Genomic DNA, 21,864 nt, shown 5'->3' on the forward strand with positions numbered 1-21,864 from the left:
CACATTCATCAAGAGTTACATTTTCATCTCAAGGTTCTTGCCTCCCATTTATACCACAAATAATAAGAAATCATTAGGCCAAAAGCTGAGTTCAGTGCTGGCTGTGAAGGCCTCGCACTCCTCAGCCTGCACAATGGTACAACAGACCAGCAGAATCAGCAAACAATTCTATTACAGCTGGAGGTCTGAGGAATCATACTCATTCCAAAGGGACTGGCTACAGCAAGGAAAAATAGCAAATGGCTTAAGTGTGAATCCGAGGTCCCCAGAGGTAGAGCTGGGGGTAAGATGGTGTCACTCAGATCTCAGTAACCAAGGAACCACTGGAAAGAATTAAAGCAAAGCCTCCAATGCAAGTTCCCTGATGCTCTAGAGACAAAGCAGAAAGTAGCCTTCCTGCAGGAGGCCAGGCTGGATGTGGTTCTGGGCAACCTGGTGTAGCTGAAGATGTCCCTGCTCACTGCAGGGGGGTTGCACCAGATGAGCTTTAAAGGTCCCTTCCAGCCCAAACTGTTCTATGGTACAGAAACTAAAGCATAAATCACCATTAGACAACTATAAAGCCCTTTATAGAGCCTTATGTAACTGTGTGATGAATGGTAAACCTCTGCACATGCTTCATCTTCCTTGTGTTCAAGAAACCTTTTGAGGACAACAATAAATCCACCAGGTCCTTGTATCACCTTGCATCCAGGAGGACTAAGCACAGAATCCCAGCCTGGTTTGGGTTGGAAGGGACCTTAAAGCTCCTCCAGCTCCAACCCCTGCCACGGGCAGGGACCCCTTCCACTGGAGCAGCTTGCTCCAAGCCCCTGTGTCCAACCTGGCCTTGAACACTGCCAGGGATGGGGAATCCCTGGGAAAAAAAGATCCCCAAAGGCTTCTCCCTAACACTGATTTTATGGGGCCAACCCAGAAGAGCTGCAAAGCCCATTACCAGCCAGATTTAGCTATACAGCTCTGTGCCCAGATTTTAAACAATTGTAAAGAGAGAAAAGCTACAGAAGCTGCTGTGAGGATTTTCTAGAAATCAGAGCATGACACAGCAGCAACCCTCCTGACAGCCCAGCCTCGTCCAAGTACTCTGGATGCTTCCTCCAGCCACTCAGCTCCTCAAGTGCTTGGCGAGAGCAGACAATGAGGGTTTGTTCCATGTGTCTGCCTCTGGTCTCGCTCTGTCCCAGTGCTCAGTGATCAGAGTCAGGCAAGTCACTGGGTGAATTATAAGACAACTATTATGACTGTTTTCCCCCCTGAAGTAAAGCAAAAAGAACAGATCTGACAGAAAGAGCTGGGCTGGGGCAGCCTGGAGAAGAGAAGGCTCCTGAAGGGGAGACCTTAGAGCAGCTCCAGTGCCTAAAGGGGCTGCAGGAAAGCTGGAGAGGGGCTTGGGACAAGGGCCTGTAGGGACAGGCCAAGGGGAATGGCTTGAACCTGCCCGAGGGGAGACTGAGCTGAGCTCTTAGGCAGAAGCTCTTCCCTGTGAGGGTGCTGAGGCGCTGGCACAGGGTGCCCAGAGAAGCTGTGGCTGCCCCATCCCTGGCAGTGTTCAAGGCCAGGTTGGACACAGGGGCTTGGAGCAAGCTGCTCCAGTGGAAGGGGTTCCTGCCCGTGGCAGGGGTTGGAGCTGGAGGAGCTGCAAGGTCCCTTCCAATCCAAACCAGGCTGGGATTCTATGACAGCCTTTCCCCCACTCACAGAGCTGAGCAGAGGATGGAGCACCCACAGACAGAAGGGCCCCAGGGCTGGCCCCTTCATTATTTGAAAGAAAAAGGAGAAAAGAGGGAGGATTTAAAGCTAATGGGCTGTAGCCATTAGCTAATTTGTTCTCCCTTCACAGAACCAGAATTCTTAAGCTAGGTAAATAATGATTTGCAACCTACTCTGAACTCTCCTACCTTGGCTCCTCTGACCAAAGCTGTACAAACGTGTCAGCTTTACCATTCTCTAAATTTAGCTTCAAACTCAGAGCAGGTTTTCCTTCCTGTCTCTGCAGAAGCAATGGATGGACAGGCAGATAATGGAATGATCAGCGTTCATTATCTTTCTAATCCCTTTGTCCTCTGATTTCTTAAAGAGATTTTCAACATTTATGGGAGAATTACTACAACAGGAAGGTGCTCAAGGCATTAAATGACAGGTTCCAGAATACCTGACCAAAACCCCAAGCCAGAGATGATGAAATGTATTTCTCGTTAAAGCAGCTGCTAAAACCCAGGATCTCAGACAAGCAGTTTTCTTATGAAGAACTGCTGGACTCAGTCTAAGGAGAAGGCTGATTAAAACTACCTAAAATATGTAGATACAGCTAACCTACGTTCTGTTGTAATTTGATTTTTACATCTCCCTTAAATGATTTTGGTATTTGTCCTTGTTTCTAGTGCAGTGTGAGCATTGGCCATTGAGAACTGGAGCCAAAGCAAGGAGCCAGAGATGCGGTTTCCCATTTCTGCAGGAGATGCAAATGCTGAGTGCTCCTACAGCGTCTTTGAGATTAAATGATACAAATCTTACAGGGCAAGAGGAAATGGCCTCAAGTTGCACCAGGAGAGTTTTAGATTGCATATTAGGAAAGATTTCTTCACCCATGGGCTGTCACGCACTGAAAAGGCTTGTTCCAGTAGTGGAGTCACCATCCTTGGAGGTATTTAAAAGATGTTCAGATGAGACCCTCAGTGCCACGGGTTAGTGGCAGCCTTGGAAGTGTTGGGGAACGGTTGGACTTGGTGACCTTAAAGGTCTTTTCCAACTTGACTGATTCTGTGATTCCCACTCAGCATGAACACGTAGGAAGTCTGCCTCACCCATTTATGGTTTGACAAAAGCCAGTATCTACTGCTGCCTCACACCTTCCTGGGTTTTGAACGGGTATAAACCAACACATATATAGGTAGCAAAGGCAGAGACAAAGACCCTGAGCTCTCAGGCCCAACACATCCCACCCTGCTGTCAGTTAAATGCAGGTCTGAATGTTTCCTCATGTGAAGAGTCCCCTGTCAGCATTGCTTGAGATCTAAACCCTCCAGGTGGTTTGTGTTTTGTGGCAAGGTCCTGCTCTCTACGCAGCTTCTAGGATCCTTCTGGAGTGGAACAGCAGAACCCCAGCACAGATGGAGGCCCAGGGGGATTCAGCTTGGGGACCGCTCCACCAGGCAGCATGGAGGTGGCTGTGCCAGGTTTTGTTGCCTCTTCCCAGCCTGGTTCTCGAACTTTACCTTAGCAGGTCCTGGATATTCTCTGAGATGTTCTCCACATAGTGTTATACATGCACAAATACAACAAGATGAAAGCCAGACCTCTCTTTACTTTGAATAAATGGGAAAAATTTGATTTTCAAGTCTGCCAGGCTCATTGAGGGACACCCGGGACATAGAACACCTTTCCTTCCAAGCTAAAATTCCCACTTACAGCTTCTTTCAGCATTTATTTTCTATAACATCCCATTTGTAGCCTGGTGAAAGCTGTTCCATCTGCAAGAGCCTCACCTGTACACAACAGCAGGGATACGCTTCCAGGACCGAAAGCTTGCCACACTCTCTAGCTCCTTATCTGTGATCCAGGCAGGAACAATGATTTCCTGGGGGTAACTACCACAGAGCCTGCAAGAGAAGTGGTGAAAAGGGGTTAAAGTGACACAGAGCACTTACACGCTTCCCAGACAACACACAGTAAGCAGTATGGGCAACCTGACAGCTCTTCATCTCAGCAACCTGCCAGTTTGTGAATTCCTGTTTCACGGTATGCCAACTAACTCCTCCTTCACCTGTAACAAAAGGCACTGGGAGCACCGAGGCGCATAAAGGCATTTCAGGGTTTGAAGATTCCAGCTTCCAGTACCTGAAGGGGGCCTACAAGGATGCTGGCAAGGGACTCTTCGTCAGAGACTGCAGTGACAGGACAAGGGCTAAGGGGTTCAAACTGAAACAAGGGAGATTTTGGTTACATATAAGGCAGAAGCTCTTCCCTGTGAGGGTGCTGAGGCGCTGGCACAGGGTGCCCAGAGAAGCTGTGGCTGCCCCATCCCTGGCAGTGTTCAAGGCCAGGTTGGACACAGGGGCTTGGAGCAAGCTGCTCCAGTGGAAGGGGTCCCTGCCCGTGGCAGGGGTTGGAGCTGGACGAGGTTTAAGATCCCTTCAACCCAAACCAGACTGGGATTCTGTGATTTATCTCAGGGAATTCACACGCAGGCAATTTCTGCCTCCAGCTGAAACAAACAGCAGCATAGAAGAGAAATTCCAGGTCTCTCCATGCCAAAGAGTTAACTCCTGGATTTTCTGGTCACAAAGCACAGAGGCAGAGCCACGCTGGCTACCGGATTCAAGACAGAAGTGGGAAGAGCACACTGTCTCCTTAGCCCCTACTGAAGGCAGAAACCAGAGTGCAGGACTCATGTTTGACTGGCTAATGGAAATTTCTTCTACTAGATGCACATCCTCCTCTACAACTGAACTAGCAAAGCCATGACTGGCAGTGAGAACCCTGCAAGCACTCAGCAGTGACTGCACCATATTTCTGAATCATAAATGAGTTCATCCTCAGTGCATTCCTTTAAGGAAATGCATTTCCTGCATAAGGGCAGATAACACATGTGTAAGACTGTTCTAATCAGAAAAAAACACTGATTATCCTGAAAAAATGCCCTTTGCTCAAGTGCTGGCCACAAGAAGGAAAGGAGAAGTTTGTGTCATTCTGCTTCCATAGGACACAGAAAGGATTTTTTCCTTGTTCTCGGGGTTAAATGCACAAGGGATTTTTTCTTTCCTAGATTTTCAGAGCAAGACAGATACTGTTCTTGCAGTGACACCAACTACCAGCTGCAAGTCATACATTATCCTGCCGAGACAGAGCAAGGAAACCTGTTTCAGCACGGTGTTATGGCTGGGTTTGCTCTGAATTGCATTAGGGATCAGCCAGAACACTGTCCTACTGACCACGCATGGCGAACACCAGCCTCTGCTCCAGCAGCGAGAGGAGAGGACAGCAGCCTGGCCTCCGAGGACCACAGAAGGTGTTTTGTTTTCAGGATCTACAAGCTCAGCTCTTTCAAACCAACTTCTTTTTGGTTTTTAATACACATCTTGTCCATAGGTTAGAGAATAAGACACAACATAATGTGGGGGTTAAAAGCTCAAACTCCACTCTGCTCACTTCAGGCTTCCCCTCCTTCCATGGGAACACTTATTCTCTAAGAAGTCCTCCAGCAAGCACATCAAAATCCAGTATTTCTCAGCCTACAAAAAACTAGAGCAACTAACAAAATACTAATTCTTTAAAAGCACACTTTTTCTATAAAACAACAGAAAATCCTCATTCTGATTGTCCCTTATTAGGAGCTGCAGAACTTGGAAGGAGTTCCAGCAATGTGCTATAACAAAACTGGTGGTTTGAGATGCTGTTTGGCTGTGAATCAGCAGCCCACACAACTCACTTGTACTTCTCATTGATGTTGGAAATCCTCCAGGCATTGTTCATATCAAACCCCATCCGCTCCACTTCGTTTTTAAACCTTGAAGTTACATGTTCTCCTGGGTATCAAAAGCAGAGAGAGAAAATCAATGCAAAATAAGAAGCAAGGGTTCTACCTTTCACAACAGTGACAGAAAAGCACCACTGGAGTCATGAACAGCAGAAAAGAGAAAGGAACAGTCCAAAACCACCATCTGTGCTTCACAACTCTATTTGGGAAACCCATGGTGGGAGAACCACTGCTTGTACTCATGGCTCTCCCTGGTCAACTGTCCTGAAATATCAGTCTAAGGATCAGCCTCTGGAAGTTCAGGCAACAAACAACAGAGCCAAGCACATCAGCAAAGGTTGAAACTAGACCTTAAGGTCCTTTCCAACCCTAACTACTTTATGATTCTATAATCTATCAGCAGTCATAGTGGGAAAATGCCTTGACTAGTTTTTCCTTTCTAAAGTTCTGAAGAGATTTGTATGAATGAGAAGAATGGGAAGCTCTGGTCTGACTGATCCATGATGGGGGAATATGTAGAACGTGGTCTGGAACATTTCCATTCAGCATGCAATTCCAGCCTCAGGTTTCCTGTATGGCTGCACGCTAGCCCTGGAACTGAACCTACATCAGTTCTCTCTCTCCAAACTGGACATTATTCTTCCAGGAGTCGTATGGAGATATGAGGATAAATTGCATAAATCATTGTTTGACACAAGTATCAGTCACAAAATCCTCACAGATTCATGGCTTAATATATTAAAGGAACTGGAATGAGCTCCATATATTTCCTGGATACTTTTAGAAGTATCCAGATACAACTGAAAAGTACACCATGGCAATAAAGAATAATTCTTTAGACAGGCAGAGAGAATCAGAAGGTATCAATCAACACGGAGAAGGGGATAATGCTCAGAGGTTCAGAGTAAGAAATGTGATAAATTCACTGAGCACATGAGCAGCATAAAGTAACCCTGCAAGTCTGTCCATCGCTTGTCTCATTCAGTTGCTGTATCATGAACTCAGAGGCAGAGCATCACCCCACAGGGGGAAAATATCAGTTGAGAAATTAATCCTTTAAGTATTACATCTTTCCATTCTCTATTTCAGAAAGCCCTTAAAGCCTTTCAATACCCAAGATACACGTAGATATGTATTTATCTCCAAGATGTACTGGTCTGAAACAGTTTTTATGTGATGTTACAGGACAATTAGAGCAAATGTAGAGAAATTGGTGAATTTAGAATAAAGACTGCGGCCTATCCTTACCTGGGGACTTAATTATCTGTGAAAGAAAAGCTGTAATATTAATCATTCCTACAGGTCAGATTATACACTGAAAATGGTACCTTGCAAACCCCAACACGCTTTACCCTATGGACAACGTGCACAATGAGATTACTTTCTTTATGCTTTCTGAAAGGTAAAATGTGAGGATGACACTGCATGCAAGTGGAGAACATCCATGGCAGTACGATCTATGGACCTGACTGACCTTCACCACTTATTTCCTTTATATCATGGCACTGGTATCATAAAAAAGCAATGGCTCTGCCTCCTGGCTCATGCATGTTCTGCAGAAGAGGGACCACAGGTCAGCTCTACCTTCCTAGTGCAAGGTCACTTTGACTGGAGCTCACCAACAACTCACTGCTCCTCACGTGAGGTCTGCATGAACCTGAGTCTATCACCTTCTAGCCACCTGCTTAAACAGATCCACAGCTTGAGTCCCTCTGACAACAGCTGGATGGCTCCATGACTGACCAAAGTAAATCCACCCCAATAATTTCCTTGTGATATTCAGGTACTGCTTTGCATGCTGATCTTAGAGTAGCTATGGTGGGAGCTAATTTCTCCATTGTTCAGACAGAACCAAACTCAGGCTGTGCAGCAGACATGCAAGACACTGCAGGACACCCTAGGTACACTACACCTATATAACATACATACAGTATAGCCACCAGCTAGTGAAGAAATGCAAGAAGTTATGTACAAAGGAGTCCATCCTGGAGCTGTCCATGTTCAGCTGACAACAGCACTGACTGAACCTCTTTGTAACTGGTTTAGAGGTTCTAGATTTCAGAACAGGCAGTTCTACTTATCAATGCATCTGTGATGATGCCAAAACGTTATCCATACCTGGCCGGCACAAGTCCCCGTGCTGCTCCTTCTCACTGGCATACACCTCCATGCACCACGCGTGGTAGGCAAAGGAGAAGAGGTCTTCTATCTTGGAAGGAGGGCGGATGGCATTGTTCAGTCGCTTGAGCCAGTCTTGACACTGCTCAAACGTAGAGAACTGACACCTGCCCCAGAGACAAGGAGTTACCTGTGAATCTGCAGGAAAAGCTGACAGGCTGGCTGCAAACCATCTGGGAAATCCTGGAATCACCAGGCAGTGAGAAACCCAACATGACCCATCAGTGTGTGCTTGAGCACAGAAACCCCCGTGTGCTGGGCTGCACCCCAGAGCGTGAGCAGCAGCTCAGGGAGGGGATCCTGCCCCTCTGCTGTGCTATGGGGAGTCCCCACTTGCGGCACTGTGTGCAGCTCTGGTGTCCGCAGCATAAGAAGGATATGGAGCTGTTGGAGCAAAGCCAGAGGAGGCCATGAGGATGAGCAAGGGCTGCAGCTCCTCTTGTACGGAGCCATGCTGAGAACATTGGGGCTGTTCAGCCTGGAGAAGAGAAGCTGGGTGGAGACCTCAGAGCAGCTTCCAGTGTCTGAAGGGGGCTACAAGGATGCTGGAGAGGGGCTCTTCATCAGGGGCTGTAGTGACAGGATGAGGGGTGATGGGTTCAGACTGAAATAGGGGAGATTTAGGTTGGAGATAAGGAGGAAGTTCTTCCCTGTGAGGGTGCTGAGGTGCTGGCACAGGGTGCCCAGAGAAGCTGTGGCTGCCCCATCCCTGGCAGTGCTCAAGGCCAGGCTGGACACAGGGGCTTGGAGCAAGCTGCTCCAGTGGAAGGGGTCCCTGTCCGTGGCAGGGGTTGGAGCTGGAAGATCTTAAGGTCTTTCCCAACCCAAACCATTCTATGATTCTATGAAAGCAGAAAGCCAGAGCAAGCACCTTAGTGGTAACTTCCTGCTGCTTCTATATACATTCTAATAGATAGTAAAAGTTAAACCTTTGGATATTAGTGAAGAAATACACACTTACGAAGTCAAAACAGTCAACACCCTCCTAGTTACAAAGCAGGGAGATGTTTATCCATATGATTACTATCAAACCAAGGACACTATCACCAGGTTCTGTCTGCAATGTCCACACCACTGAAGACAGGGATGTGTTACAGCAGCGCAGTGACTGCTGGCCTCAGGTGAGAACCCATGGAACTATCACCTATGTTCTAATCCATGCATCATCACCCATGAACAAGAACATGGGTTTCATCAGACATAGGAGAAATATCCATGTGATCGTTATACTTGATTTGAGAATGAGGACAAACTCTGACACCTGAAATCGTACATTATTCCCCTATCTCATAGGTGAAGATTCTCTTCCTGGCCTTGGTGGGAAGCACAATGTCTTTGAAACTGAGCTTTGCCTGATGTTACAGACCAGCAACAACCCCTGCACAGCAGAAACCAATCTTCAAAGCCGTGTATTACAATTCATCAGCTTGTCTTTTCAAAGAGGACTCCTGCACCCTTTAGAATAAGAGGTGGGAATAACACCAGTGATCTATTTTCCTCTGACAGATTTCTTCAACATTTTGTACTTATAAAACATTCCAAGCATTTACATTCAGCTTGGTCTGTGTTCTGCTGCATTCGTGGCTAATGACAGCATCTGTATCCTCCAAGGGCAGGATTTACAACTCCACAAGTCAGGCAGTGGAAGGCAAAAGCCATGACCAGGTCATGAAACATGCCTGAACACCTGCAAGGAACCTGGAGGTGCTCATTTCCCATCCTGACTGGAAAGCCATCCAGACTACTAGCTTAGAGTGGCAATTCCACATTAAATATCCAGTCAGACAAGACACAACTCAGCTTAGAGACCCCATTTTCTTTCTGAATCCTTTTGAAGTTAGTGTTGCAAACAGCAAGTGCTATCTTCACTTGAGCTCTAGTGTTCAAAACACAGCCTATTGTATCAGGAAGAACATGAGCATGGTCTCAATCTGGTGTCTCAACCTCATACTCCATTGTGTTCCTGCAGCCAGTGCCACCGAGTGCTGATGCTCAGAGATGCAATATTGAAGGGAAATTGATGAGGAAGGGCATAAATCCAAATAATCTGTATTCACTCTACAATCGAGGAGAAACATCAAATTACCGTGACAGGAAGGACATCTTCCAATGTCAAGAGCTACAAGTTGAGAGGAAGTTAAATATTTAATTGAAATTAAACTAAATATTACTTCTAACTGAAAATCAGTCCTCAGGAAAATAGGAAGCAGCTGCTCTGTTAAACATTCCAAGTGCTCAGCTCTGACTGGGGCTCTGCTCATTATACAAAAGGTGCTGCCAGCAAACATTTCATCAAAAAGAAATGTTCCTTTCTTCTTAATTAAAGTTCATAGATCCAAATTAATTCCTGCAGCAGGGAAGTAGGAAATAGCTGTAGCTCAGAGGCTCCTGGCTTCAACTCCGAGGTCTGCTGAAGGACAGGCACAGAGAAACCCTCCCTTCCACCTGATGCTGCCCACTGGGTTAGAGCAGGCTGCAGACCTCGCTTCACCTCATCTCCTCACTTGCTTTTCTACCAGGCTGCTATGCCTTGAAGATAGCAACTGTGTCCTCACAGCCTTTAGGAACACCAGTGGCTGATGCCACCCAGACTGAAGGTTTCACCTCAAAGAGCACAAAGCCCACACCTGAACCCTGCAAGCCCCACATCTCCACTACCCACTTCAAGCGTGTGTTTAAGCAGTTTTATCCAGTATCTTGCACCTAACTGAAGCAATATGTCATACCTGACTGTAAGGCAGGGAAAATGCAGTGCAAATGAAATTCATTTCAGAATAAAATCAAGACGAGCCGCTTGGGCTCAGATATTGCTGCCATGTCTCACAGCAAGCAGAGAGGCAGAAAGCCTTGCTCCCATCTTCCTCACACAAATGCCCACCCATCATATGCAAACTCAGACCAGAGAACATCTTTTGAGGGCAAGCAAGTGCAAAAAGAAGAAAATAACCCTTCTTGAAAGCAGCAGAGCTCTCTGCAGCACAAGGAAAGCAGAGGTACCCCCGTCCAACACGCAGCCCCTTCCTACCTTATAACCTTGCAGTCTTTGCAAGTCAGATGAAGTTGAAATATATCACGGCACTCAACACTTTCTATAAGCTGCAATGGAACCTGCAATTAAAAAGATGATATAATTTTAGTTCAAACAGCACTAACACTGTAATTCCTTTGCATATCTCACAAGGATTTATTACAGGATTACATGGGCCCTAAAAAGAGAGAGAAAACAAAATGAAGGGAATCTACTTCAGCAGCTCAGTACCACGTATCAGTAGCTTCAGTTCCACTACTGTATGATCCAAACTGGTGACAAATGTGAAAGCACAGAGACCCACAAGCTCTTCTCGTGAAAGCCTTCTTCTCTCTTGTAAGTCTGAATTTGGGATCTTGGGAATATCATTCTAGCTGTTGGCTTTGCAAAGGCAGGAAGGGACAGGACAAGCTGTGGCAGTGTTGTCTATTAAGGGACTGGAATGGACCGCAGCCCAGAGAACCATCTATTCTTTCCTCCCAAATGCACAGCCTCAAGGACACTCAGTGAATTATTTAGACCCACCACTGCCTCCCATGGCAGCACCATGGCCAGTGAGGCACCTCTGCCCAACAACCCGAGTTCAGACTCTAGCACACTTGCTTTTCAGTCAAATGCTGCTTTGCCTGTTAAAACTCTCCCCCCAAACCCTCTTTTCTAGCAGTTTTTCCCATGTCCATCTTCATTTAAGCAGTTCTTGCCCCACTCCCTCCTCCCAGCTCTGTAATGACAGACCAAGGATTCTTCTACTCCTGCATTATTTTTTATTTCCTTCTTTCAAAGTCACTCTTTGCTCTGTGCCCTTTCGATCTGCCCTCTGCACAACAGCCTTTCTTCCTCCCTGTGACAGCCTACCTGCAGCTCAGCATCCATTTCCTCAGCATCTGCCTGTTTCTCTTCAGGAGAACATTCATATCCATCTTCCTAATTTTCCTTTCATAAATATCTGCCCTCCGATCCTCTTGCATTTTCAATCTCCTTCCTGGTCATTATTTCTCCTCCAGTAAAACTCTGTGAAATTACCTGCCTCCACTCCCCATTCTTCCCATTGACAACCTTCCATTTGCCTCGTTAGCTTCCTGGGGCTGATGCACGTAGGCAGCTGGACAGCAGTACAGTGAGCCTGCTCTTGACAGAGCCATCAATTCTATCTGCAGGCACTTCCCCATCTAATCACAGCTATCAGGATAAAGCAGTGCAGAGCGATCATTTTAGCTTTGACAAGAACACACACGCATGGTTATGCCAGGCCAAGCATACACATTAGAGTATGTCCTGCAGCATCCAGGGACCCCTTCCACTGGAGCAGCTTGCTCCAAGCCCCTGTGTCCAACCTGGCCTTGAACACTGCCAGGGATGGGGCAGCCACAGCTTCTCTGGGCACCCTGTGCCAGCACCTCAGCACCCTCACAGGGAAGAGCTTCTGCCTAAGAGCTCAGCTCAGTCTCCCCTCGGGCAGGTTCAAGCCATTCCCCTTGGCCTGTCCCTACAGGCCCTTGTCCCAGGCCCCTGTCCAGGTTTCCTGCAGCCCCTTTAGGCACTGGAGCTGCTCTAAGGTCTCCCATTCAGGAGCCTTCTCTTCTCCAGGCTGACCCAGCCCACCTCTTTCAGCCTGTTGTGTTCCTTGTTTTCCCAGTTCAGAGCCTGAAAACTGTTAGCGTTGTGTTACAGGAGGGTTACTTTGAACAGTGTGAGGCCAAGGCTATGTGGGGTATGTCCTAAAGCAGGGTATAGTAAAACACCTAGAGAAACTGAGGGTGCAAGGTCAACTCAGGAGGTCCTCAAGGAGTCTCCCCGAGGTGGACTGAGTCAAATCCCCCCAGGTGTGATCTTGTTCATATTCCTACAAGGAATGCCTGGAGCAAAATTTGCCTTTAATTACAACTAATTACACTCAGGATTTGTCTTGAAGGCAATCATTCAGGCTTCCCCTCTGCTTTCACAACCAACACACATGCAGTGTGACAACTGGAGCAGCAGGACCTGAGAACGTAGCAAGGACTAAGCCACTGTTCAGCACAGATGAACCACAACTGTGCCACCTGAGGAAGGAAGATGCCAAACCAACCAGTTGCATTGAAGGCCAAGCAAGGGACAGCTCATACTAAAGCTCTGCAGACTGAAAGTCTCCCTTATCTCACCAACATGACTTTCTTTTACGATGTCCAAACCCTGCTATTTGAAAGAGGCTGCCACAGCTCCATGGTATCATGGGCTACACTAACATCTGAGCTCTCCCATGCACGTGGTTAGCTTCCAGGGAGAAACACTCACCAGCTGCAAGCTTGAGACGTACTGAAGGGAAGGCAACGCACAGAGCTCAGCCTGGGAACCAACCTGCCCACGTGCACAGGGAGATCACTGTTGAGTCTGCACTTTTATCCCATGGATAAATGTAAGTCAACACTTCTGAATGTCATAATCCCTCCAATTTATGCATGGTCTACTGGATCTTTTAGGCTTGCATTTAAAACACCATGTTCCTGTTAATACTGTGAGATCTAGGAAGTTATCCATGGGAAAGATTCACACATACAGCTGTTTTCTGCAGTGTTGCAATGTGAGAATTATCAACTTTTAAATGTATTCAAGCAGAGGTGCAGCAAGTGGTGTAGCTGCATTGTGCTACACACTGAGGTTTCACAAGCACCATTCTCATGGCCAGTCTGGTGAGCTGGAAACAGAAAACAGTGAGGTAAGAAACCAAAGGCCAGGAATCCACATTTAACTGGATTCCATTTCCTCCACACACTTGCCTTTACTAAGGGGTGAGTAGCTGACGGGCACACTGCTTTCTCTGGAGCACCATTCCTACCAGGAGAATGTTCTACCAACTTCAAGAGGAGATGCTAGAACAGCTCCACATTCAGCCACAGGGAACCAGTTTGTTTTACAAGTATTACAGCACAGATGTGTGTTAAGAATCCTCCTCCTTACAGAAGTCCCTCCCTCCCCTGAGGTGACAAGGATGTTGGTGGGGCTGGACTGCGTCAGGACAGTGATTCTCCTGAAAATCATTCAGAAAACCTCCAACTCCAAACATTAATGAACATTTGTACATGTTTAAGAAGGTCTCAGAGGTGTTCTCTGAACAGCTCTAGTGTTCAAGGCCAGGTTGGACACAGGGGCTTGAAGCAAACTGCTTTTACTCTAGTGGAAGGTGTTCCTGCCCATGGCAGGGGTTGGGACTGGAAGAGCTCTAAGGTCCCTTCCAACCCAAACCATTCTACGATCCTATGATATAAAACTAGCAGGGAAGAGTCGAGACAAACTCAATCAAAACTTCCTCAGTGAAGATTTCACTTAAAAATTCACCATTTGACCAATAATTTTGATTAACAATAACCAAAGTGATTATTACTCCAAAATTTAACAATTTAAACGTTGTTCCTAATTATTGCAAGTATGCTTTAGCCTTAAAGATATTCTAAATCCTGTCTGCCTCAGATTCCAGTGGAGTTTATATTATGGCATTAGTGATGGTCATATGGGTTATGGAAGAATAAGCTGTATTCTGCTTGACCTCACACACTGTCTGATTGATGGTTAATGGTGACACATGGAGCAGAACTAACAACCTCAGAGCAGAAAGCAGAGTGAGAGGGCAGATGTGGTTCTGGGTAATCTGATGTAGTTGAACATGTGTCTGCTCATTGCAGGGGGTTGGAATTGGATGAGCTTTGAAGTCCCTTCAACCCAAACCATTCTAAGATTCTATGAAAGTCTGAGAAACAAGATTAACATGGGAATATTGACAAGCTTTTATGGGCTTTTTCCTGAACACAAAGAATATTATTCAAGAAACATGTTTGTATCACAAAGCAGCAAAGGAATCCTACAAAGCATGTGCCTCATATCACACCACCTCCTTGCTGCCAGCAGCATGCAGAGATGCATCTGGCTGACTGCACTTGAGGCATCCCAGCACCCAGCTTTGCCCTGGCTGCCATCCTGCTGCATGCTGGCACCTAAACCTCAACTTTTAAGTCTTAAATTATACTCCAGGATGGAGTATGGAATGAGGAAAGTGAAAGCACAGTTATGCTACCCCTGCACATGCACCTACTTGTATTAGCTCCTTTGCATGGTCAGCAGGGAAAACAGTACTCCCTTAAGAATCCAATTCTTGGCATCACAGACTTTTTGCCATCATCATGTTAAAAATACCTTTACCTGCTGAAAACCCCCCATCTTGTGGATTTTAGCACTTTAGTGCTGTACAGATGTCCACCAGCCCAGCAGACACCCCTATTCAGCTTGCTACATTGACAGTCCATGAACTCAAACAGCACTTGAAGAAGTGGACTGATGGTAACTGACACAGGCACGTTTCAAAGTCTGCAGATAACACAGCTCTATGATTAGAAACATAAACCAGCAAGGGCTGAGATTCAGTTAATAAACAACAGTTTTATAAGTTAATCATTTGGTTCTGGCACAAAACAATAAAGAACAATTTAAGACTGCCATGGCATCAAAAAATTAACTCAGGTGCACAGGAACCCTGATGTTCCAGCCCACTGTGTCACACGTGTCTCAGCCATGCAGGTGTTGGACACTGGTCAAGTCTCATTTTGCTTCCCTTGCATTTCTAGCTCTGGATGAACACGCAGCTTTGGTGTTTTACACTTCACTTACCACTGTGTGGTTCAGGGTTTATGGCTGACACGTGGCAGTTGTGAGCAACTAACCAGGGTCAGGACTTGTCCTGAAATAAGGAGATGGGTAAAAACCCATCATCAGGAGGAAAAGAGTAACATGCCCCTTTGGATTTTGCCCCTTTGGTCTTTGGATTTTACTTTACTGGGTTTATTACAAACAGCCACCAAAGTATTCCTGTGCTGTGTGGGATGCCCTATCATATTTGTGTCATTCACAAAGACCATTTCAACTAGTAAGATGCTCTACCCACTGCAAAGGACTACACAATGCCCATTTAACTTGTGTCTATGATGATGAGTAGCTGGATACGTAACAATATTTAAGAGGTGATGCTTAGACTAAGAAATGTGCAGGCCTCTGAAGGGGAGGTTGAATTCGCAGATCTCTCACATCAATGACTGTATTCATACTGTTCAACTTCAGACATGTAACTGCAGTAGTTACCTACTTCCACCTTCTGAAGCCCCAAGCAAGGCAGGAATCTAGCTTAGGTGCTCCAAACAGCGCTTTGAAAGACCTTTTGTTTCTCTACTAAGTATATACAGAGCTTAGGGAGAGCAAAAGACTGATGCAGCCAGCTGTAAAGGTTGAGTGACAAAAAAGTTTCCTTACAAAGCCTGATTTTCAGAGGTGCTGAGTCATCTTTTGCTGCCTAAATACGTATTTGAGCATCATAAAGAGATTTTTCATTACCACTCAGTACAAAAAGCAGGATCACCAGGCTTTTATCCCAAATTCTCTTATCTGGGTTGAGTTCAGAATACCACGAACAACACTTACATTCACAACAGACTCCTTGAATTTGATGTGAAGCCTGTAGTTGGAAAGTGCAATGATGGCATCCTCTGCTCGTCCTACGTACTCCGTACTCTCACCATGCAGTTCAATGAATGGGACCTTCACAAGGGGGAGGAAAAAGTCTTTCAGAAAGCATTAACCAAAACCATTTCCCTCCTGCAAGCACACAACATCATGAAATCAAAAGGAACACTGCTGAGAATTCAGCCTGGCTGTTACTGCTAAGAAGGGAAGTCTTGGGTCAGGCTGGTACAAGGTTAACTGCAGCCTTTTCAAAATGATGCCTCATTTTCTCTTCACTTTCCTGAGCACAAAGTGCTTGGTCAGGGAAAACCAGGAGTCTTTATGACAAACCTGAGCAAACTCTCCTCACATTTAGGCAAGCAGTCAGACCAACCCTTTGATTTATGTTCTTGCTCCTTACTTAACAGAGAGTGACATCTCCTTCATGCTTCTAAATTCATCCTAAAGTAGGTAAAACATGCAAGATGAATAATCTTCTGTGCTACTGGTCACCAATATTCCCTAAGCGAGCTCAGGTAACCAGCTCAGACTGGATAAATCATAGCTGTTGCTCTGGATCTCCCACTGCAAATAAGGAAATGCAAGATGTGTTGCTGTTAGAGAGGCAGAAAACCTGCAGTCGTATCACACTGCACATAAAAACTGCAACTGTTCGATTAAAAAATGTGACTTAAGCCCAGTTTAGCTGAGCTGGGTGAAGAGTATCGATGCTCAACTTGGAAATAACCTGGGGTTACACCAACTTAGCTTAAATCAAGTAAAAAGAGTTTCTATTGAAGGAAACAAACTACTTCAGTTGACTGGAGTGTCTACATGGATAAAGCATGTAACTAAAATGGTATCAAAAGAAACTTTGGAAGACTAAGAAACCAATAAATACCCATTTTGTGCAACATAAAACTTTTGGCTTCTCAGCAGCAAGAAGCAATGGGAGTATCTAACTGCATTAGTGTGGGCTTTTTAAAGAACTGTGTTCTAAACTATGGACTAAAACCTAGCACTGAAACTCCTACACAAGTACTGGCTCTGTATTTCCGACATTCTAAGGACTCTCTAGTAACGGAACACCCAAGTTCTGCCCTACAAACAGCACATGAGCATTTAAACAGAACACAGGTTTCTCCTATTACTGTGCTCATTGTGAATAAAAACTCTACTGGAGAAGCCAGAGAACACACAGCTCAACTGGAGACACTGTGATCCCCACTGGCAAGGAACAGTGTGGTGATTACCTGAAGGTTCTCATCCTCTCGGATCAGCTGCTTCCTGGGAAAAATCTGATTAGCCTGGATGCATTCAAGGCTGTGCTGAGTCTCTTCATCCTGAGGAACAAAGCGTTACAGTGAACTGCAGCACTGCCACTTGCTGCCTGCCTTCCTCACCACACAGCAAGCTATCGGCTCCAGCAGGAGGAAGTGCAGAGAAGTCAGGTATCAGTCACTTACTAAAGTTACTCCACTTTCAAAGACAAGCATTGAAACAACTAAATATGATACTATAACATGTTTCCTTCCTGCAGCCTGATTAGAAAGTCATAAATAATAGAAAACCTTATGACTGTATGAGGAAAAAGGCATCAGCCCAGTCTAGTCCAGCACTACCTTAAAATTCAACCACTCCATGTGTAAACTTTGATTCTCTGGTGTTTTGAACTTTAGCCTATTCGGCTCTGTAAGAGGCCCCACAAAGCCCTTTTGCTTACCATGACAGGCCCTGGAGCAGAGGAGCAATCCTCGTCTTTACTCACGGTGCTTTGAGGCTCTTTCTTCACTTAAAATCTAGAAAACCAGAAAAGCATAAGGATGAAGTTATATTCATTTCCTTCTGGCAAATAAATACAAATTAACTTTTAAAGCCTAAGGATTTAGCTGTCAGAAATGTGCGGGCAAACATCAATTATGAGAAGACAAAATGCATTTAAAGTGACTCTCCTGAGAGACGGAATGGTTCAAACTGTGTCTGCTCCTTCTGAAGGATCACCTGAGAAGGTGGTGCTGGAGGGCACATGCCTGCACGCAGCCATCACACTACTGCTGCTGTAATTCAAACATGTTCAGCAGCTCAGAGCACCCTCCATTGTCTCCCAAGTCCTCTGCACATGGCAATGTGCAGGTTACACACAGGTTATCAAACCAAAGGGATCGGCGGCATCAGTTGCTCTGGCATCTCAACAGTTTGTTGGATCCTCCTCAAGTAATCTTGTTCCAACTACAGCATACAAACTAGAATTCATATACAGATAAAATCCCTCATTGTAGAGTTATGACTCATTTTTACATCAATAAGTGTGTCAAAATGTCCATTTTCTTGCACCAACCTTCCCAAGACCACACACTGGAAGAAGCGCTTCCCTGTGAGGGTGCTGAGGTGCTGGCACAGGGTGCCCAGAGAAGCTGTGGCTGCCCCATCCCTGGCAGTGTTCAAGGCCAGGCTGGACACAGGGGCTTGGAGCAAGCTGCTCCAGTGGAAGGGGTCCCTGCCCGTGACAGGGGTTGGAGCTGGAGGAGCTGCAAGGTCTATCCCAACCCAAGCCAGTCTGGGCTTCTATGACCTGCTCATTCTGCTATCTAACGATCCCAAATCTTTTACCATCTGCAGATTTTCTGGCAGTACTGATTATAACCTAACCTGAGCTTCCCCTGTTTCAGTCTGAACCCATCACCCCTTGTCCTGTCCCTACAGTCCCTGATGAAGAGTCCCTCTCTGCATCCTTGTAGCCCCCTTCAGACACTGGAAGCTGCTCTGAGGTTTCCATGCAGCTTCTCTAATTCAGGCTGAACAGCCCCAGTGTTCTCAGCCTGGCTTCATAGGTCCTCAGAGCAGGGGAGAAACAGTGGATAAAAATTTGGAAGTTGGTTCAAAATCACACAGCTTGCAGCAGGACGCATGTGTGTATGTTTGTGTGTGTATGTGTGTATGTGTGTGTGTGTGTGTGTGTGTGTGTGTGTATATGTGTGTGTGTGTGTGTGTGTAAAAGGAGGAAATTATGAGCAGAATCGAGCTGGAACTGCCACTATTTCACTAAAATTTTATTCAAAAAGTAGATAAAAAAAAATGCCAATTTTAAACAAACAAAAGCTACAAAACTTGACAGAAGTTGGAATCTATCAAGTATGGAAACTGATAAGGAGAAATCAAACACCAGCACAGAAGTTTCCATGCCTGCAGGAACAACAGGGAGTAGGAACACTCTTTTAAGTTGCCAGAAACAACAGGGATGTAGAATACAATTTACCACCAGCAAGATGGAGACAGCATTACTGCTGGTATTGGTTTAAAAAAGGCAGAATCCTTGAACGTTTCTGTTCCAAAAGAAGCAGAGGAAAGACGGTTCATATGCAACCCATGCTGCAACCATGGTTCATATGGAAGCCATGCTATAACTGACAGGAACATTTAAAGGAACACAATGATTAAAGCTAAAAAGGTCATAAATTCTTCAGGTTTCATCTTTAATGCACCAGAAGCCATCAAATTCCAGCCCCTGTATTCAGAACACGAGCCTGGGCCTGATTCCACCATGACTTGGTATTTTACACAGGTTGTGTTTGGGGCCACTTATCTTCAGGTCCATGTCTGCTCTTGACTTGGAGATACCAGGAAAGAAGGGGCTCAGCAGTTCTCTCCAACACATCTGCCTCCAGCCTCCAGTCTCTGGTCCTCCCTGTATGTTTTGCAGCTCACATGGTGTCCCCATTCTTCTTGATGTCCAAGATCTGAAGACTGAGCCTTCTGCTCAACCCAGTTTAAGCTGATGGCTGGCTGAGCAACAGGCTCATTTGTCCAACCAGCCTCTGTCCTGCAGCTCAGCTGTCAAGAAAGGTACAGACTGTAGTAACTCTGCAGTGTGTCCTGATGCAATGAGGACTACGAGTCAAGACGAGTTGGGTTTAAAACTTGAGGTTTACATAAATCTCCTTCTCCATCCTTACAGTAATGGTGAGGTCCACATCCAGCTGTCAGGTGTACAGCTGGCCAGAAGAGTGAGGGCACATCTGTGTGAACACTTCTGAGGACATCTCAGTCTCCCCTTTAGCTGGCTGCTGGAACCAGATGTTACCTTCTGCGACCACCCACCTCTCCACCAGCCCCAATTCTGCTCTGCCAGAACAGCACCACTGTTAAAAGCTGTTAAGATCAAACACTTCCAGAGGAATTCATCATGATAACTTACGTGGGACTTCAGCAAAGCTTTAAACATTAATAGGAAAGCCTGAACAGAAGAATTCCTTGCTATTCCAGAAAACGCCTTTAAAGACAATTACCAGAGAAACAACAACCTAATTAAAAAGATAAGCTTTATTACACAGCTAAAGCCTGCTCAGCATCACTGATGAAATGTTTCCATGTATTAGGCACTGTGTTGTAACCAAACTGTTCCTTTATACTTCAAATTGATTAGATACATTTATCTTTAAAGTTTACTACATCTACATAGTAATAAACCCAGGATTAGCTTAGGAAATTAGGGCTTTTAAAATTTCTTGCAGCTGTGCTCCTAAAATCCATCATAAACCATCAGCAGAGACTATGCAAGTGAGTGCAGGACAACTTCATGCTTAACTGTTGTGTTCAGCTGCAAACAGCTTCTACTACTAGAATAGCCTGTGCGGGTTTACATGTGTATGGGAATCTGCCTTCTTAAGGTGAATTTTGGGAAAGCTGTGTGAAAAAACATGCCCAGCTCAGTTTTAATCAGGATTTTTCTCCCCTGTGAGGGTGCTGAGGCGCTGGCACAGGGTGCCCAGAGAAGCTGTGGCTGCCCCATCCCTGGCAGTGCTCAAGGCCAGGTTGGACACAGGGGCTTGGAGCAAGCTGCTCCAGTGGAAGGGGTCCCTGCCCATGGCAGGGGTTGGAGCTGGAAGAGCTTTAAGGTCCCTTCAACCCAAACCAGGCTGGGATTATCAGATGTATGATTTACCTTGGCCATATCATGGTTTACAAGAACTTACAAGACTGGTTCTAATGCAAGTAGCTTGCACACTCACACTGAATCCAGGTATTAGTGAAAGGCTTCATCAACTTCTCTGCCACAACACAAAACTACTTCTAAAAATTGCTGGGAGAAGGAGCAAGAAACACTGAATTGCTATAACAAAGTCGTTTGAGCCGATGGACAGCGAACACTGAGAGCAAGAATTGATTCCCCATCATGTCAACAAGCTGACCCCACTCCATCATCTCACCACTGCTGGAGGGAGCATGAGGGAAAGGAAAGACCCTGCTGGGGACAGGACCAGGGCCCATACACTCTTCTCAGAGACAGCCCCTGAGATTAACTCTGAAAGACCACTTCCAATTTCACTTCTTCTATCCCAAAGCTTTGGAACTCATTTCCACCTGCACACAAAACAGAATCAGAATTCCCACTGTGTTTAACTGTAGCTGGCAAATCATCAGCTCTTCCCTGATAGAAAAGACCATTTCCCAGAAATGAAATGGAAACAGTCCAGGACACCTTAGATATCTGACCAGGACAACACCTTCATAAAAAGCATCCTCAAATTCCTACTGATCAATAGCATCACCTATAAGGAGCAGACATCTTCTACAGAGTGCACTGAAACCCATTTTTATTGTTAGAAACAGCATTTTTTTGTCAAGATTGAGGCCAGAAAAGATGACGTTATCAAGTTACAGTGCTGTCCTTTCAACTGGAGTTTCACCTATATTAAATCACACCAAAAAAGGACTAGTC

General features: G+C 45.7%; 1 protein-coding gene across 5 annotated transcripts in view; it reads right to left on the reverse strand.

Moving 5' to 3' along the window:
- Window positions 1-21,864, reverse strand: part of MTMR3 (myotubularin related protein 3) — a 74,883-nt gene that overhangs the window by 20,329 nt on the left and 32,690 nt on the right. For all 5 annotated transcript variants that reach the window (XM_061370487.1, XM_061370484.1, XM_061370485.1 and 2 more), the window contains 7 exons: window positions 17,869-17,944; window positions 17,399-17,488; window positions 16,125-16,241; window positions 10,680-10,762; window positions 7,595-7,761; window positions 5,429-5,525; window positions 3,486-3,599 (listed from right to left, as the gene is read on the reverse strand). In XM_061370487.1, coding sequence (XP_061226471.1) covers window positions 3,486-3,599; window positions 5,429-5,525; window positions 7,595-7,761; window positions 10,680-10,762; window positions 16,125-16,241; window positions 17,399-17,488; window positions 17,869-17,871 — 671 coding nt within the window. In that variant the 5' untranslated portion in view covers window positions 17,872-17,944. The remainder of the gene's footprint in view (window positions 1-3,485; window positions 3,600-5,428; window positions 5,526-7,594; window positions 7,762-10,679; window positions 10,763-16,124; window positions 16,242-17,398; window positions 17,489-17,868; window positions 17,945-21,864) is intronic.

This window comes from Neopsephotus bourkii, unplaced genomic scaffold (assembly GCF_033783945.1).
Source record: "Neopsephotus bourkii isolate Nb327-2 ecotype Australia unplaced genomic scaffold, CSIRO-AGI_Nbou_v1 NB_1542, whole genome shotgun sequence".
NCBI lineage: Eukaryota > Metazoa > Chordata > Aves > Psittaciformes > Psittacidae > Neopsephotus > Neopsephotus bourkii.